The 19392-nt window shown below is 32.2% G+C and overlaps 1 protein-coding gene across 1 annotated transcript in view; it reads left to right on the top strand.

Annotated features, from left to right (window-relative positions):
• Positions 1 to 17409, top strand: part of POF1B (premature ovarian failure, 1B) — a 68222-nt gene extending 50813 nt beyond the window's left edge. Inside the window, exons 7-16 of the mRNA XM_004685625.2 lie at positions 2126 to 2256; positions 7638 to 7665; positions 8760 to 8834; positions 12398 to 12490; positions 13431 to 13544; positions 14343 to 14495; positions 14858 to 14977; positions 15622 to 15750; positions 16538 to 16620; positions 17269 to 17409. Of these exons, the coding sequence (XP_004685682.1) occupies positions 2126 to 2256; positions 7638 to 7665; positions 8760 to 8834; positions 12398 to 12490; positions 13431 to 13544; positions 14343 to 14495; positions 14858 to 14977; positions 15622 to 15750; positions 16538 to 16620; positions 17269 to 17407 (1065 nt within the window). The 3' untranslated portion in view covers positions 17408 to 17409. The remainder of the gene's footprint in view (positions 1 to 2125; positions 2257 to 7637; positions 7666 to 8759; positions 8835 to 12397; positions 12491 to 13430; positions 13545 to 14342; positions 14496 to 14857; positions 14978 to 15621; positions 15751 to 16537; positions 16621 to 17268) is intronic.
• Positions 17410 to 19392: the final 1983 nt, after the last annotated feature.

Genomic DNA, 19392 nt, shown 5'->3' with positions numbered 1-19392 from the left:
TATTTCTTTTTACTATGCTGTATTGATGATTCTAAGCCTTCTTTCTGGACTTCTTCTTTTTCATCAAGAGATGACCCAAAAGACCTATACTTGGGCCTCTTTCTCATTCCTACTCTGTCCCTTGACTATGTGATATCAAATACCAAGTTCTGCAACATTACATGGACATCTCCAAGAACTTTCTTTCTTAACCCAAACCTATCATTTTTTTGAAGTAACATTGGTTACAACACTATATATGATCCAGAAGTATATGCTCACCCCTTCAGATTATGTGATCAGACCACACTCTTCATGAAGGCACCCACAGTCCTCCATCTCAGCTTATTGTACCCCTTTCACATTTCTTTTCACCCTATCCTTGCCTTTCTGGCAGCCTCAATTTTGCAGTCAGATTTCTATGGTTTGTTTTGGTATGGCCCTTTGTTTTCTTTCTCTATATTCTACATATGAGTGAAAGTTGTGAGATGGTATCACCTTGAAGTTTTGATTTACATTTCATGTAATCATGTAGTGCTAAGTAATGAATACCATGGTTTCATGTGCTTGCATATCATCTTTATGTCTTTGGAAAAGTTAAATCTACTATCTAAAGGTTTTTCTATTAATTATAGATATATAAAAGTTATTCATTATATGATACTTATGCATACTTATGATGATATGGATTGACTATCAGCTTATCCATCAACTCATGCCTTCAGAACAGACTTTAGTCTTTTTAGGAAACAACTAGGAAAACAAATTCAAAGCTTATATGAACAAGATATCATTGTTATACAAATCTTTTATCCTTTTAAAAATGGGGGAAAATGTTATATTCTACTGTATTTTAATCATTTTTTCACTTACCTGAATTTTATAGATGTCTTAACATAGCGTAGATATGATTATGGTATCTCATCTTTGCTTAATTTGCAATTTCATGTCAGACATGCACTACTTTTTAGGGCCTGCATTCAGAGAATAGATTGACAAGAAAGTATCACTGGTCAAATCTGAAGCCTATATATATAGTGTGTGTGTGTGTTTGTGTATATATATGTGTGTGTGTGTCATATATTTATATAAGAATAAATATGTTTAGATATTACATAGATGCATTTAGTTATTATGTATTTTTCGTTCAACATGCAATATCAAAGGTATTATGGAATACAACCTATTATTAACCTCCAGGTAATGTTGGAGTAGAATTCAAGGTTGTCAATGATATTGAAAAAATCAGTAACAAATTATATGCAGTCAGTAGATTAGTCTTAATTAGGCCCTGAGTTACTCTATCCCATGTGAGTATATTCAGTCCATTTGAGCTCTCCCTAGATTTCTGGCCCTTGGAAGCAGGCAGCTTCTCAGGAATGAGGTCAAAATTAGACAAGTCTTTATTCAGAATTATCATGGATCCTTTTGATTTCTTCTTAAAAAATAGGTGAATACAGATTTTTTAAAAACAGTATATATGTGGATTTTAAAATTTCATTTACAGTTTTACATACTTTTTTATTGAGGCCCATTGTTTTTAACACTGTATGATTTAGAGCTATAGGATCATACTGTCTATAGTAAATTAAGTTATTTTGGTTAGATTACTGTATCTAATAAATACTTTTGATTTCATTAAAGGAATCAAACAAAAATATATAAAAATGCATTCATTTGAAAAGTTTATCCTAACTTTAGTATATACTAGTAATTTAAGCTTTCACTGAGTAGATACAACTCCAAAGGAAAGTAATTATCTTCTAATCAGTATAATTAAAATAATTCACATTATCTTTTCCACTAGGGGACAGATGAGTAAGAAATGTGATGGTCATAGACAATTCAGAGATTTTGTTTTATTTGTTTTACTTTTTTATATAATCACCTATATTCAATAATCTTTAAATAAATTATTCATGTTTTGCCTTCATTAATTTACATTGAAAATGTTAGTTCAATATCCCTTCCATATTGAAAAGTGTATAACCTAGGTCCAAAAAAAAAATATGGGGACTTGATCATGATAAATTTGTAATGAATTATAGTATTAATAAGGTATTTTACTTTTTTCATATCACATCAAAAACTTTCTTGAACTTAGAAACTCTTATATTGTTTTAATTGTGATTAATGTTTCCTTCAGGTGATAATTCAGGATGATGGCCCTGAAAAACTGGACCCCAAATATTTTGGAGAATTGCTTGCTGATCTAAGCCGTAAAAATATGGATCTATATCGTTGCTTATTAGACCATTTGCAGAGAATTGGAGGAAGGTATTATAAATATATCATTTGCTTTCATGTTAAAACTATCAAGCGTTTTATAGTACCTAGTTTTTTTTTTTTTAATATACTTTTCAGGGCAGTTTTAGGTTCACAGCAGAACTCTAGTAATTTTAATGGGGGAAATAAAACCACTATATAAGCAGATCTGAGCAATTGTCTCATTTTTTTTTAAGATTTTATTTATTTATGTATACGGAACTGGGGTACAGGCCAGAGAGGCACAGGGGCCAGGAGAGAATTCATCACAGAGTGGGGAGCAGGACAGGCAGGTAAATGAAATACACTGCTGAGGGGAGCAGCAGGCAGGTCAGGAGAGGTTTGCCACACCATGTGGATCACCTCCCAGGCTGGGGATCAAACTAGCACTGAGGTGACTGCATCTAGCTTGCAGTGCTGTATCCTAACCGGCTGCACCACCAGGGAGGTCCCGCAAGGGTCTCATTTTAAGAGTTGATATATTCTGTGAAGTTTATTAAAGAGATCACATTAGTTTTTTTTTTTTAGATCAGTAATGAAATCTGTGTACATTCTGAAGTAAAGTAATTTGATGGCAAATGTGACCTCTTGAGCAAAAAGCTTAAAAAAATACATGGCATACTCTGACTTGTTTAAAATATTACACTGACATACAATCACTGCCAGCACGGTATGATTTATGTGTGCTCAACCTATGAAGGCCATCGTTAAATATGTGTTGAGTGGTATAAATTATTACAAACAATACAAGTTATTTTAATATTATATATGTGATATATAGCAAATGTAGATTATAAAATATTTAATCAATTAAAATATGTATACTATACAATCATATAGTAAATAATACAGTTATATATACACATAAACCATCAACTGTTTGTGTGTAAGTGGAAGCATATTATGTCATGAGATGAATTCAACAAGCTATACTCCAAACGTCACCTTCAACTATATAGTCACATCAAATAGGTGGTCATCTATCAAGCAAAACCTAGGAAAGCACCATGAACTGAGGAAAATCTGTAGGATAAAGAAAGTATGATTTCATTTTGTTCAGACTTCACTAACTAGATACTTCTACATTCTAGAGATCTTTAATCTCTTATCCATCTTGTTTCTCTACACTCACTACATCTATCTCACCATTTATGAACTCCATTCTCCCTGACTTTCATATTAGTGATTACAATGGTTGTCTTACTACCCTCATCTACTTTGCTTTCTTATCTTACTGGCTCTCCCACTTTGCAAATTCCCAGCTCTAGGTCAGTCTGTATTTCTGCTTTATTTATTGTTTTTTCTTACCACCTTCTCCATTCAATACCCAGTACCCACTGCTCCTGGAATTCAGAGAGTTCTATAAGGGCTTTTTTTTTTTTTTAACTTACCCTGATGTCCATTCATGCTTAGCTTTGTGACTAGCGTGGTATGCTGCTCAATTAATATTTGTTGACTGAATGACCTTTATTGCTATACCCATGCCATTGATACATGTCAGGGAAAACACAGCCATTTATTTGAATCAATGCCATTATAAATGCATGATTTATATGTTCAGCTAGTCCATTATCATTTTATAATAATCAAAAACCTTTCTCATTATCCAAACAACTATTTCACATTTTTTTTCTATTTGTATAAGTTCACTAACTTTAGAATCTCTCCCCTCACTGAGTGTATATTATGTACCAGACACTGCCTGAAGTTTTTGTTTGTTTTGTTTTTAAATTAATATTTTAATTTTTACATCATTTTGTGCCTTTTCCATCTCAGTTGTTATCCCCATGGGCTTCCCACCACCAATTCACCCATGTGTTATCACCATAGTCTAGTGTACTTTTCCCCTCCCCCCAGTTTTGAATCCATTCCCAACTCCATCCCCCTAAAATGTCTCTGGTATATAATTGTTCATTATTATTATTATTTCCCCCCATGGTCCTTTATACTCCTACTATGAGTGAAACCATTTGGTATTTTTCATTTTCTTTCTGGCTTGTTTCACTAAGCATGATCCCTTCCAGCTTCATCCATGTTGCTGCAAAAGGCATGAGTCAATCTTTTCTTGATTGCTGAGTAATATTCCATTGCATATATGTACCATATCTTTTTAATCCAGTCATCTATTTTTGGGCATTTGGGATGATTCCATGTTTTTCTTATTGTAAATAAAGCAGCAATACATATGGGGGTCACTGCTTAGAGTTTTTTTTTAATATATTAGCTAATTTACACACAGTAACCCTACAAAGATCAGAAGAATTTAAATTATTCACTCAAGTTCAAAAAACTCAATAGTTGAAACAGATTCACTTCTGAATAATCTACCTATAAGCTATGGCAGCTTTTCTGTAATGATGTTACTAACACCTCATTGGTCTCAGTATTTCCCTTCTTTGCATTAATCATGTTCTGTGAATATTTCTATCAAAATAATACACTACGAAATTAAGAGCATATAGAGACATAGTCTTAGATGTCCTAGTTCTAGATCTAGAGTTCATATGAGCTCATGTTTAGCTTTTGTTTCAAGCTAGCTGCGTAATATCATGCAACTTGTCTCCGCATCTTAGTCTCTTTGTAAGTAAATTAAGGATTAGAATAACAATACTTACTATAGATTTGTTGTAAGCAACATATGATAAAAGTCATAATTACAAGCAGCATCAACATCATGTGAGAACTTGAAAATAAACCTACAGAATTAGACACTCGGGGAGTGGGACCCAGCAACAGCCATCCAGAGGATTTGTATAGATTCTCATGTTTGAAAGCTCAAATTTGCCACAAAGGTGGCACAATTTGGGACTAGAACCCACTGTGAGAAACTTTTCCCTGAGGCAAATCAGTTAACCTTTTAATATTAGATATGTATCTCCAACTTGAAGAAATTATCAATTTTCCAAATTATCAAATTTAAGAACGTTGCCGAATTTAGACTGATTTTACATTGCTGAAATTATGCCTTGGATCAAGGTTTGTATAAATACAGGACAGGATAATATTCATGCTTGGTATTGCCTAACCACAAGTCAGAGCACATGATCTTGACAAAATTATTGCTCTGTAATGATTTACAGAATGAAAGCTCAGTGTATCCAAATTTATTAGTTTCATACTAATTAAGGTAGACAGAGTAATTTTTTAATAATCATCCAGGTAAAAGTTTTAAAATAACTTCCTCTCATTCAGGGTTTTGATAACTATACACTTGGGAGACCCAAGTGTATAATTAGTACTACAACATCATAAATTTAATTCCTAGAGTAACTAAATCTACCAAAAATAAAATAGAAATTGTCTCCACATTAGTTAATATTCCAGAGTGGAAATGGTGGCATAAAATTTTTATACTTAATGGTTTGGCAGAAGGTTGTCAGCTTTTTTCTTTTCATTTTTACATTTTCCTCCATCCTTTTTTCTTTTTTTTTTTCTTATTACACGCCTTCTTCCTAGGAGGAGATGGAATTTAGTGAATGCCACTCTGTTTTTTTTTTTCTTTCTCAGTATAATTCTGCCCAACATCAATCAATACCAAATGGAGATGCAATCCATACTGGCTTTACCATTTCCTTGCTCTGCTTGCTGTTCCCATTCTCTCCTTCTCTTGATTCACTTTTGTCTCCACTTCTCTTTCCAAATTGCAATTCAGCAATGAGTAGACTGTGGAATCAGAATTAAGGAAGGGGGTTTTTGGAACCCATTCTGGTTATTTTTAAAATTTCAGCATTAAATGCTAATTATTTTTCCTTGTTTTGTGTCCCTAGTTGTAGAAAAAAGGAAGTGATTAGAAAGATATACACTAGGTTGGCATTAGAATTGGAATTAAACACGAAAGTTCTATTAAATGTGATAATTGCAGTTAACAGTCATTCAAGGCTACTAACCTACATTTTGAGTCATTGTTTTAACTGGCTTTAGCTACAATAAATGCATACAGTTATTTTAGTAATGTACTGAAAATCTAGAAGGTATTCTTTTTTTCTTGCTAGGGCCTTCTCACAATTTAACTTTTGAGTAAAACAGGAAAAGCCACATTCATATGTACAGATTATTGCATATGTACAGTTATGCCTTGGAAATGAAGTTTTCTTGTATACTTGTATAAATGCATGCAGGAGATTTTGCACAGTGAATGAATCAGTTATCACTGGAAGCAATATGTTATTCATTAACACTTAGGAAGTGAAGGTAAGAGCTAAGAAGCTTTTCTGTTGTACTAAAGATGTGGTGATCAAATAGCTATGATTTTTCTAAGACCATCTTCTTCAAATATTGTCTTGCTCAAACATGTTTTGTTTGAGAAATATGTTCACTAGACAAATGTGGGTCTTAATTCTTCCACTCAGGGAGAACAAGTAGGTAATCATAGAGGCCCTTCTTTTGCCAATGGCAATACTTGAACTGTATCCTACCCAGCATTCATCATTTCCCCAAAACAACAAGTGCTAAACAGGTATAACCTCTAACAGTTATCTTGTACCATTTGAGCTACATAATGCAGCTCTCCACAAAGAGACTTCCCAACCTCCTGTTTAAACCTTCATTTCGATGGTGGAAAATCTATTATCACACTAGATATTTGTTCATATTGTTTAGGATTTCTCCCTATGAAACATTAAAATACTTTTTAAGTATCATTGCATATATGATAATGCTATGATGTATATTGCTTGAGTTACTCAGCCTTGATTTGCAATTTTTGATTTTGATAAAAGATATGTGAAAATCTTAAAGACACTTTAGAGAGAACCTCGTATCAACACTGAAAGGGAGCAATCCAAGGAGAAAAATAAGGTAGAAATAAAGAGACGACAAATGTTATTGCTATTTATTCATTAGGTAGCATTTATTGCCAAGCACCAAGGAATTCTATATGTAGATACAAAAATGTATTAATCGATGGTACTAATAAATTATGTAGAGATTTTATTATTTTGAACTTCAGATTTTGTTCATCTTTGATATATTAGTTACAACAAAGTTGTTATTTTTGTCAACTGGATCAGTGCTCTTATGGTATATAAAAAAATCAGATAGGGCCCTCCCTGGTGGCATAGCGGGTTAAAGCACAGCACTAAGAAGCTAAAGCCACTTCCGCATGAGTTCATTCCCCGTCCCAGAGGTGACCCACTTGGTGCGGCAAACCTCTTCTGACCTGCCCGCTGCTCCCTTCAGCCATGTACTTTGTCAGTAGGCCTGTTCTGCTCCCCACTCTGTCTCTGGTGAATCCTCTCACTGCCCCTGCACCTCTGGCCTGTACCCCAGTTCTGTATGCATAAATAAATAAATCTTTAAAAGAAGTCAGATAAAATAATCAAAACATTAGAAATTATATATAATCAATGTGTATTTCTTCCTGAAGTTGTCTTTTTTATTTTTCATTTTTGCAGCAAACAGGATTTTGAGTCTACAGATGAGGTAAGTGCAAAAACAGTTGAAAATGAAATAACACAATAGATTCTGATATTTCACTAATAATATTGCCTTAATTTCACACATTTGGTAGACTGTAAACATGCCAGTGAAAGAGATAATGATCACTTTGTTCTTAAAATGATGAAACTACTGTCTTTGTAATGACTGCAATCATTCACATAAAAAATATTATCAGTTTTCACTTATGATTTAGTTTCTTTTTGTTCATCAGAACATATAGAATTTTATTGACCACATCCTTCCTGCTTTAGAAAACTAGAAATTATCAGCTAAATAATTAACAAATTTAGTTTTAATGTATTTCAAAACGTCATATGCCTCATGCCAAACAGTATGCAGCAACTTGAAGTAAAATTCCGTTTTAAGTATTAGTTCTATTATATCTGCACATTTTGTTCAGATTACACCTAGTGGAATAAATCACAAAGTATAGAAGGAACTGATTTCAATGTAATAAAGAACATAATGACTTCTTTGTTTTTAGTTTTACTTTTATTTCCAGTGTGTTGATATGCTCCATTCATTACATTAATTCATTATCTTAATTCAAATTCTCACTTAAAAGTAGGTGAAGCTTTCCAATGTTGTTATGGCAACATCAAAATATTTCCTATCACCAGAGCTCAATGGTAATTCTCAATAAATCCTTAATTCTATTTTCCCCAAACTTTCATATTTAAAAAATTAGCTTCTAAAATGTCATCAGTGACCAAAACAAACTCACTTGTTGAAAGAACACTGAAATAAAGTGTCCAGTGGGATTTAAGAAACCATCCTTTTGTCTTTAAATTGCACTTTAAAAAAATGTATGTAGATGGAACATATGCTTCATTTTCTAAAGTTTTATTTAAAAATGCCTGAAATGCATCTTTCCTTGATGTATGTTGTATAATAGATTTTTTAAAAGTAAGAATTGATACGGCTAGAAATTAATTTTGTAGTAACTATTACCAGAAAATAATATAATATGCTGATAACCCCCAAAATGTGGCCAGTTACACAAAATTCTTGTGTTCTGCTGAAGTTAAAATACTAATGTGTATCTGGTCAGTGAATAAGCCTCTCTTTTTTTACAGTCAGATGACATCGAATCATTGATTCCTAAAGGATTGTCAGAGTTTACAAAACAGCAAATTCGTTACATTCTACAGGTGAGATGGGGTTAGGAGTAGGTGTGAGAGCACCTAGCCTAGAATTTTTCCCTTAATTAATAACATAAAGTTCCAAAGATAAATCTCGTTTCATAGTAGTTGATTATAGTTTCATTAATTGGGGGTTACATTATAGTTTAGTCAGATCATCAAAAACTAGTACTGAATAATTAGCATTTAGGTAACCATCCTAGAAACAGTATTTCTTGCTATGGAATGCTTTTATTTTCTCTACAATGCTATAGAAAAACCTGATTCTACCTTGTATCTTTTACCTTTCTCACCTTATCCCTGGCAGTGAGAAGTGGAAAGGCCACTGCCTTTTTTGTTTTTCATGAGTTGTGAAAAGTTTAGAGACCATGGGCGCAGTAAGTTTCCCTAAAGTGAAGAGGGGCCAAAGATCAAGATAGGTGCTAAGGACATACAATTAAAAAGAATTGCAACAAAGAATTCTGAAGATAATATAGTTTTATTTAATGAGGCCAATTTCTAGTTTATTTTGCTCTTCTTTGTCTAGTTTCTTGATACAGGAAATTCATTTACTGATTTGCAACATTTTTAATTTCCTAATGTAAGCATTAAGTACAATAAATATTTTCTCAGCATAGCTATAGCTATGTCTCATAAATTAGAAGATACATTTTCATTTTCTACCAGTTTTATGTACCTCCCATTCCCTTTATATTTCTCCTTTGACCTGCAGATGATTTAGAAGTATATTATTTAATGTTCAAGTGTTCAGTGATTTTGCTGTTGTCCTCCTCCTATTGATTTTTAGTTTGACCCCATTGTGCTTAGAGAACATACTCCACATGAGATCCATTATTTTGAAATGCTTAAGTTTTGCATTATGGTCACATAAAAGAAATATATTTCTGTTATTGAGTGGAGTTTTCTATACATATTGGTTAGATCCTTTGGTTGATGATGTTCAGTTCTTCTATATTATTTCTCAGTTTCTTAGTAGTAATTTCATCAGTTGCTGAGAGGGGTGAAGACTTTTCAGATATAACTGAGGACTATATTTTTCCTCTTTCAATTCAAGGTTGTAAATTTATCTTTAGTTTTAAGTTTGACTGATTTGTCTGGGCATGAATTTCTTTGGGATTGTCTTGTTCGGGATTTGCTCAGTTTCTTGAATCTGTACTTTTAAAATTTTTGATAATTTGGCAGTTTGCAGCCATTATTTCTTCAAATTATTTTTCAGCTCCATCTACCCTCTTTCCTTCAAGTACTCTGATGACATGAATGTTACATATTTGTTATACTCCCACATATTTCTGAGTATGCTCAATTTTTTTCTCTGCTTTTCAGATTATTTTTTATTATGATATCTTCAAGTTTACAGATTGTTTGCTCTTTCATCTATATTTTGATTTTTAGTCCATCCATTGACATTTTTGGTTTTTAGTTGTTCACCTTTTCAGTTCTGCAATTTCAATTTAGTTGTACTTTATGTTTTATCTCTGTTCTAGATTTTGTTTTGCAGTTGAGATTTTCTATTTTTTTATTTGCCCCTTTATAATTTCTTGTAATCACATTTTTATGATGGCTGCTTTAAAATCCTTGTGAGATAATTCTACCATTTTTCTAAGATTTTTATTGTATCAGTGGTTTGCATCATGTTTAGTATTTTGGAAGTATAGTATCGCCCCCTTCAGGTGTAGTTACCAAAGTACATCTGCTACCAAATGACCCATAGTGGATAACCATGGTCTACTGTGCTCACTCCCCTTTTAATTCTTGCTATTGATCTACCATCTAGCCCCCTTTGGTTGCTTCAGTTCTATAATCAGTTTTCAAGGGTTAGTTTTTAAGCTTGATTTTTTCTGACCCTTTGTTGGGTTTCTCTATATTAGACATATAAGTGACACCATCCCATACTTATCTTTCTCCTGGCCAATTTCACTTTGCATAATCACTTTCACTCCATTCATGCTACCACAAATGTCAGAAGTTAATCTTTTAAACCGATGTAATAATATCTTTGTGCATATCTTGATGCTGCCATCTCTTAATTTTTTCTTACAAAGTTAAGATTTTTCTGTTTGTTGGAATGAAAGTGAGTGGTATGTTTTTTAATTGAAACCTGGGCATTTTGAGCATTATATTACAAATCTTTGTCTCTTAGTTTAATTTTGTTTTAGCATGGCTCTTTTGATATGTAAATAAGAGGGAAAGTGATTGTCAACTGGGAGTGGAAATTCTGGTACCCCATTTAGGCTCTGTTCACAATGATGGGAAGAAGTTCCTTGTTCTTCCAAGATAGGAGTGGGAATTGTGGCTTTCCACTAGGCCTCTATTTGTACTATACTAGTTTGGATGGGGAGGAGGACGGTCCCAGTTGGCCTCACTGACATTGCAAATTGTGTGGTCTCATTTTTGTTGGCAATGATGAAAATTTTGAATCATATAATCACCAGTCTAGCAGGGAGATAGAGCAATATGTCTTTACTGTTGTAAAAAAAAGTGAAAGCACAGTTTCCATTCTTTGCTTCAATTGACACCATATGATTGAGATTTCATTTTTGCTCAGGTATAAATGAAAGTCCCATCTTTCCACCTTTCCTATTTTAACAGCAACTTACCATGTGGTTATTAGTACAAATTTTTAGAACCTGGTAAAGGGAATGTCTAAGCTCTCTTGTTCATCTTTGGTAGTTTAGATGGGGATAGAATGGTAGGGTTTTTTCTGTGGTGTTTGGCTGGAGGAAAGTGATTATTATTAAAAAACTTTCTGCTTTGTTAGACTGCCTCGTTTTCCTTTGACTAGAGAAAGTAAGCTTTTCTAGGGACTCTGAGTCCATCCATCCATGGTATTGCTGGCTTGCCCCCAGCACCAATCTAGGATAGGTGATGAAAAAGAAAATCCAGAAAGTACCTCCTGTGTCATTCTTCAGGTCCCATTTTTCCCAGACATCCCTCTTCTGCTTAGCTTTGACTCTTTTTATGTTTGTTTTACATGTAATATCCAGAGCTTTTAGTTATACTTGGCAGGAAGACTAGAGAAAATATTTTATTAAATGGAATTTTCCTGCATTATAAACAATTTTTCTTTGAAGATATGAGTATAATCTACTTTAAAGATTTTTCTCCCCTTTCTTTAAAATTTGAGATGATACTTCAGGGTAAAACTTAATATTACATTCTTCTCACCTCAGGCAACGCCCATGCATTGAGCAGCATACTTAGATAGATGTATTTTATTATTTAAAAGTTAGTTGCCTCTTTTTTCCTGATCTTTCAAATAAAGAATAAAAGTAAATTACAGAATATGTTGATTTTTTTCTTATGCCAAAAATCATAATTCTTAGTGGAAGAAATTGTAGACCCTGTTCTAATCACATAGCTTAGATCTCTTCATGAGTATTACTAGGATTTCTTATGCATGTTATTGATAAAATACCAAATATCATTATTCTAATATTGCCATATCTAAAATAAAGCTATAAATAAATGTCCTTGAAAGAATAGAAAACAAGATTACTATCATTTATATTGCCTAATTTTAAACATCAGTAAAATCAGGCAATCAATCCTCACCAAACTATTTCTTCCTCCAGATGAGGTGTATTTCTGACAAGTCACTGCGTCTAGTGTTATCCACATTCAGCAATATACGGGAGGAGCTTGGACATCTTCAAAATGACTTTACAGTAACATTTACTTTGACTTTTATTATTAAAATTTATATATTGTTATTTACATTTTATTAGTTATATTTACACATATTTATTTTATATTGTATTTATTTTGCTATTAAATTGTATATAGTATTATATATAATATATATTATAAAGTTATTAAAGCATGTCTAACTTCTAACTTCCTAATATAAAAATCAAGACATTCAGTCGAACTTTTAAAATTTCAATACAATATTATGCTCACCTAGACAGTCATTTTCTTGAAACAATTGTGTTTGAGAAAGGAGAAAATATCTAACTAATGCGAAAATTAAAGTAGTTTGAGTATACATTTATTGTTTAGTTTACAGCTATGGCAATTTAATGCTCAAAGCTTAGTCTTAGTTGAAAGCCAAATTTAAAATGCAAAAATTACTTGCAAAATTTGTATAATCTGATTCATTGAATGGGAACTTCCCCATTTGGTAATAAAAAAAGGCATATCTGGAATTTCCTTGAATACTTATAAACTTCTATTTCTATTTTCTGTTTTAATTTGTCTTCTTAGTGCTCTCAGATTATTCAGAATAATTTCCATACAATGAATAACTCCTTGAGGGTATTAGAATTGGATTCTTTTAAATTCCAAGTTCTAATGAGCAATTTAATTTTTAATCCCACTTTCTGGGATTAACATGGAGTCTTATATATTGGAACAAAGTATTAAAGTATTTCAGAAGGTTATGCTTCATTGCATAACCTGTCAAAATGTCTCTTCTAATAGAAGATTTTAAATTTCATTCTTTTTTTTTATTCCATATGACGCTTAACATTAGATAATTCTGTTTTAGTAAGCAACTAGAAATGAAACAAGTCCTATGTCAACCTTCCAATGTAAACAAGTATTTTGTATTATGTGACTGTTGACAAGTTTCTGTCATTTTGAGTCATAACAAATCTATGCTTTTAGTCACTGGAAAATGACAAGATAGAACTTGAGAAAAACTTGGCATTCAAAGAAACACAAATAAAAGAGTATGAAGAACTCTTGGCATCGGTGAGAGCAAATAATCGCCAGCAGCAAGTAAGTTGGTGATATCATTGATGATAAAAATCTATTGATAGCTTTTCATATTCACAAGTACTGGAACACTGCAGTTATGCAATGGATACAATCTAGACAGAACTGAAATATGATGGAACAACTTGTTTATGTGAGAACTGAGTAGCTTTGGGTGTTTCTAATGACTAAAAACCCATTTAGGAAATCAGATAACTTTATGTATTTTAGTTATAGTTACATAAAATCCACAATTATCTGTGTTATAAGGTGATAAAAATTATATAAATATTAAAATTTAAGTTCACTTATTTATTAACATATTAGTGAAAAGGGGTTTTGTAGATATTAGCTCATATTTGTACAATTAACTGAATGAATGAACTCCAGAAGTATTCTTCATATATCTAAGCAAAAATAATTTCTTGAACATTGTAATGAATCTCTAAGGCTCATCCTTCTTATTTTGAACACCCATAATAGTCTTAAAATTTTGTTCAGTTTACAGTTAATCATTAATATAATTTTGTTGCCTACTAGAAGACAGCATGCAGTATTCTCAAAGAGTAGAAAGAGTAAGATTGGGAATTCAAACACTGAACATTCCTCAAATCTCATTCTTTCTTAAGATATGTAAATCAAACTATAGAAAAGAAACAAATGGCTTACATAGTTGACTTAACTTACCATTTAAGGGCAAACATATATGAAAACTAAGCATGGATAAATAATTATTTTATTTCACCAAATGAATTAACTAAAAGAACATTCTTCCCCAAAAGTAGAATTCATTTGTCTGATTTACTTGTGTCTTCTTTACAGCAAGGACTTCAAACTTCAACCTCAAAATGCCAGGCATTGGAAGAAAACAATCTCTCCCTTCGACATAAATTATCAGATGTGGAATACAGAGTAAAAGAACTAGAATACTGTAAACACAATTTGGAACAGGAAAATAAAAATCTTAGAATGCAGGTATTAAAGTGTTGTTTTAAGTATATATTATTGCTCTAGTTATACCATTGCTTTCCTAGCATTAGCAATAGTAAAAATACCTATCTATATCTCTGTCTTTCTGGATCTTTGAGATAGATAATGAGATGCCTATCTATCCTCTTCATTTGGGGAAAATACATAGACTGATTTTTCTGATGATCTTACAAGCATTTGGAAATTGTCTCACCATCACTGGAATTATATAATGATATTCCTAAAAATCACTCTCATTATTTCAGTGGCTCATTTAATCATGTGGTTTCTACCTAACGCTATTTCTTGTAACATATAAGCATTTCCTTTATAACGATCCACTTATAGAGTTTTTTTGTTTCATGTAGGTTTCTGAGACTTGCACAGGCCCAATGCTACAGGCTAAAATGGATGAGATTGGCAACCATTATATGGAGATGCTAAAAAACTTAAGAATGGAGAAAGATAGAGAGATATGCAAGTTAAGGGTATGTTGATCTTATATTACATAACTACAAAGGTGAGCAACTGTTGTTATATATTTGTTTCAAGTTTAAAGCTATAAAGAAAAATCAAATGAAGGTAGTTTTAGAAAAACACCATAAAATTTTTAGTTTAAATATATTTCACTGTGAATAGAATACTGCAATTTTTTCCCTAACTTATCTTAATCTTTATAGGAATCCAAAAGATGATATTAAATGCAGTGTTTTTTTCATTTTTAACTTTGATTTATTTTGGTACTGGTGGAGATTTTATGATCTTTTCTAAATCGTACTTATGCAGGAAAGAACAACATTTGACATTATTCATAAAGTCACTATTGATTCATAAATAAAAATCTTCACTTGACTTTGTGGAATGATACATAACAAGAATGTTGTCAAGTACAAGCCTGTTACTTCAGTAATACCTAGTCTTAAATAGTGAAGGCACTTTTTAAAACAGTGAAATTGCTATTTGGCATTTTAATTTATTTTATATTAGAAAAGTATCAAAATTTATGGTTTGGTATTTTGATCTTCATTTCATGACTAGCTATATAACCTTATATCACTTAACTTTTGTGGAACTTAGTGACCTGTTTTATATGTGAAAATCATAATTCTTACATGTTTTTAAAAATGCTCAGACTCAGTTAAACCAGTACCAAAAAGATGTTTCAAGAAGAGAAGGAAATTGCAGTGACTTCCAATTTAAACTTCATGAACTTACAAGCTTGTTGGAAGAGAAAGATTCCCTTATAAAGCGTCAGTCAGAGGTAAGAATGGAAGGGGTAAGGGTGGAAAGTAACAATACTACTTGGTCCTGTAGGATAAATACTTCCCTGAAACTGGAAAAGACACATTTCCAAACTCACATATTCATGGGGTACAGTGCAAGTGATTATGAAGAACATTTATTATATTTCAGGAGAAATCATTAAAACCAAAGCTAGAATAGAAGCAAAAAATAAGTGCTAATGTGTATTTATTATTTTTCAGACATTGATTTTATATCTCCTTAGTACTGAAACTCAGTAATACTGTGAAGTCCTTACTACATTATTATGTGCTTTTGTAAGGAACTCTGTTATATTCGTCCCTGTATTTTAGCATGTCTCTCAGGATCCACCACACACTAGGTACACTACATACCGAAGGAACAAAGTACAAAAATAGTGGTTAAAGTTTTATTACTGTTATTGAATAGATGGTGTTTGTAGTAAAGTTCAGTGGTAGGCTTTCTAGGAAATAATACCTGTTTCCATATTAAAGTTTCAATAATTTTCTGCAATGGCAATTATTTATAAGTTTATAGGATGGGAGTATTCACTTTACCTTGAGAAACATGCTCATTCAATCTCATGCTACCCCTCAAATATAGTATCTCATACTAGTTAGTGTATTCCTGTACAGGCATATATAGTAATAGGATTAGAACATTCTTAACTCAAGACTGAAAAAGAAGGAACAAGTAATAATTCTTAGTAACCTTATTAATAAAATATACTTCTTGCCTCATGTTTTTACCATTTTCCATTTATTATATTATCTTTTATTTACTAGGAACTCTCAAAATTAAGACAAGAAATATATTCATCTCATAACCAACTCTCCAGTGGTGGAAGGACTACTATTACCACTAAAAAGTAATGTACTCATTAAATGAGATTTGAATGTATTTACTTATTACATAATCCAAGTTATAGTATGTTTAATATGACATACACACATGTAGTCAGAACTTAGTGTTTCCTATTAATTTTACTGAGGAAGGAATTTTATAAAATAACATAGCTATTACTGTCAATAAAATTTTTGTTGCATAAGCTTGCTGCATTAGCGTATATTAAATGAAATGGTAGTAAAAATACAAACAATTATTTAACAAACCACATTAGTCAAAACTCTTTTGGTTGTACATGCCAGAAATCCAAATTAAACTGACAGTTAATTAACTTGAGTTGTTTGACGTCCAGATGGACTGTATACTCAAGATCGGTTTTTCTGTATCTCTTGGTTCTGACCTTTGCTATGTATACGTCACTCTTAGTTATAGTAGTGATATGATAACAGTCTACAACCCTGCAGTTTAGCAAAACTGAATGAAAAGTCATCTCTCTCCTATTCCCTTGGAAATATTAACAGTAAATAATTTTCCATTTAGAGAGTTTTTTTTTTTAAAGAAAGTTAAAAATCATTCAGAGTCAAATTCTCTTAATAAGTGAATCAAACAGAGTGGCTAAAAATATAAAAATTTAATTTTATTCAACTTCTAAACTAACTGTCCTTTATAGGCACAGGACACAATATCCAATCCTAGGCCTCCTGTATGATGACTATGAATATATACCACCAGGTAATGACATACAGACCATTGTGATTGAGAAAAAAGAAGACAAATGGACTTATGTAAGTATACTTGGGGTTTTCTAGTCACTAGAAAGTGGTTGTATACACACACATATAAATAGCTCAATGCATTGCTTATATATATATATATATATAAAATGTATATACAGATATATGTATATCATATTGTAGCAAACTATCAAAATTAACTAAAATTCTATAGAATTTTAGACTTTTTCATATTTCCCTTACTGATATATTATAGGAGTTAAGAAATTTTGGAATGATTCATACATGAAGTAATGTACTTGATTATCTAAACTCCTATACATTAGAATTTTCATTCCAGTGAGGAAAATGATTAGTATTGACTATATGGAAATTTTATTTTCTTGTGTATCTTAGGAATAGGAATTCTTAAATTTTTATCATTTCAATTTTTAAAAAAAATTCTAAAGTGGGTAGAAAATGTCATAGACAATTATGAATAGCAATGGAAGATGAAGAAGAGGCATGTTTTAAGAGAATTTTTTTTACAATCTTGAAGATGGTACCTATGCCTGTAGCTTATGAATAATTATGATTTTGAAAGAGAGAAGGTATATCTGTCTTTCACCAGATTGTGAGATGCTCCCTTTTTTATGTTCTACAGTTATTGTGAGACTGATGAAAAGTACTTTACAGTTCCTGACTCTGGGGGCTCCCTTGGTGATGTAGGGTTTAAGTTTCAGCTCTATCAAGCTATCAAGGCTGTGGCCTGAGTTAAATATCTTGCCAGGGAGCAAACCCACATAGCACAGCAGGCCTCTCCACCTGCTTCTCTTAGCAATGTATTTTAGTAAATCCTCCTTTTCTGCTCCCCACTCTATCTCTGGTGACTCCTTTAACCCCCACCCCACACACACCTTTGACCTACACCACAGCTCTTGTATGCATAAATAAATAAAAATAAATCTTAAATTTAAAAATAAAGGTAATGACTACAACATCTATATTCTATAGTATTCTCTAAGATGATGTGACAGGGACCTTAGTATTTTTCTAAACAGATCAACACATTGCTAAGGAGATAGATTTCTAAGACCTTTGCACACACACAAAGGATTCCAAACTACTTTCCTAAAACTTACTTATCCTATTAACCTTTAAAGTAATGATCATCAGGGTGCAGGAGTTAAAGACACAGTGCTATCAAACTGTCACCAGCCACTGCAACACGAGTTTCACCCCTGTCCCAGGAGCTAATCCATATGGCACAGCAGACCTCTCCTGTTTTGCCAGCTATTCCCCCACAGCAGTGTATTTCAATAGATCAGCCTGTTCTGCTCCCCACTCTGTCTCTGATGAATCTTCTCACTGACCCCCTCTATATCTCTGGGTTGTGCATAAATAAATAATCTTTAAAAAATAATGATCATCAAATATACTTTCCATAGTACAGTGGTTCTGTACCATGGGTAATCTTGCTCTCCAGTGAACATTTAGCAATGTCTGGAGACATTTCTGGTTTTCATAGTTGGGGGTTAGGTACTATTTTAATTTTTGTGGGTAGAATCCAGGGATACTGCTAAACATCTGATAGTGTGCAAGGAAGTACCCCACAGTGAAGAATTATCCAGTTCAAAATGTTAATAGTACCAAGGTTAAGAAACTTTCCTATGGCAAGAGTGGCCTTGTGTTTTCACACTTATGAACTGTTACAGTATTGCATGGGAATGTATAATATTACTCAGGAGCAAGGCACAGAAAAATTTCTAAGAATCTCAGCTCTATAACTATATAGAATCTGACTTTAAAATTATGAAAATGACAGCCTTTCTTTATTGTTAAACACAACAAAAAAAAAGCCACCTTGTTAAGCTACTAAAAGCAAGTAAAATTATTCCGTGTTTATTAAAGTCAAGAAATGGTTATCTTTAAAAGGGGTACTGACTGGAAGAGAATGTAAGGAGGACTACTGGGGTACTGATAATGTGCTGCTTCATACGTGTATTCAGTTTAAGAAAATTCATCTAGTTGTATGCTTATATGACTTTTTCTTCATGGTTAGAATATACTTTAATAATAAC

Source organism: Condylura cristata, unplaced genomic scaffold (assembly GCF_000260355.1).
Source record: "Condylura cristata isolate star-nosed mole 26May11 unplaced genomic scaffold, ConCri1.0 scaffold00019, whole genome shotgun sequence".
Lineage (NCBI taxonomy): Eukaryota > Metazoa > Chordata > Mammalia > Eulipotyphla > Talpidae > Condylura > Condylura cristata.
This window is presented reverse-complemented; position numbering and strand designations above follow the sequence as displayed.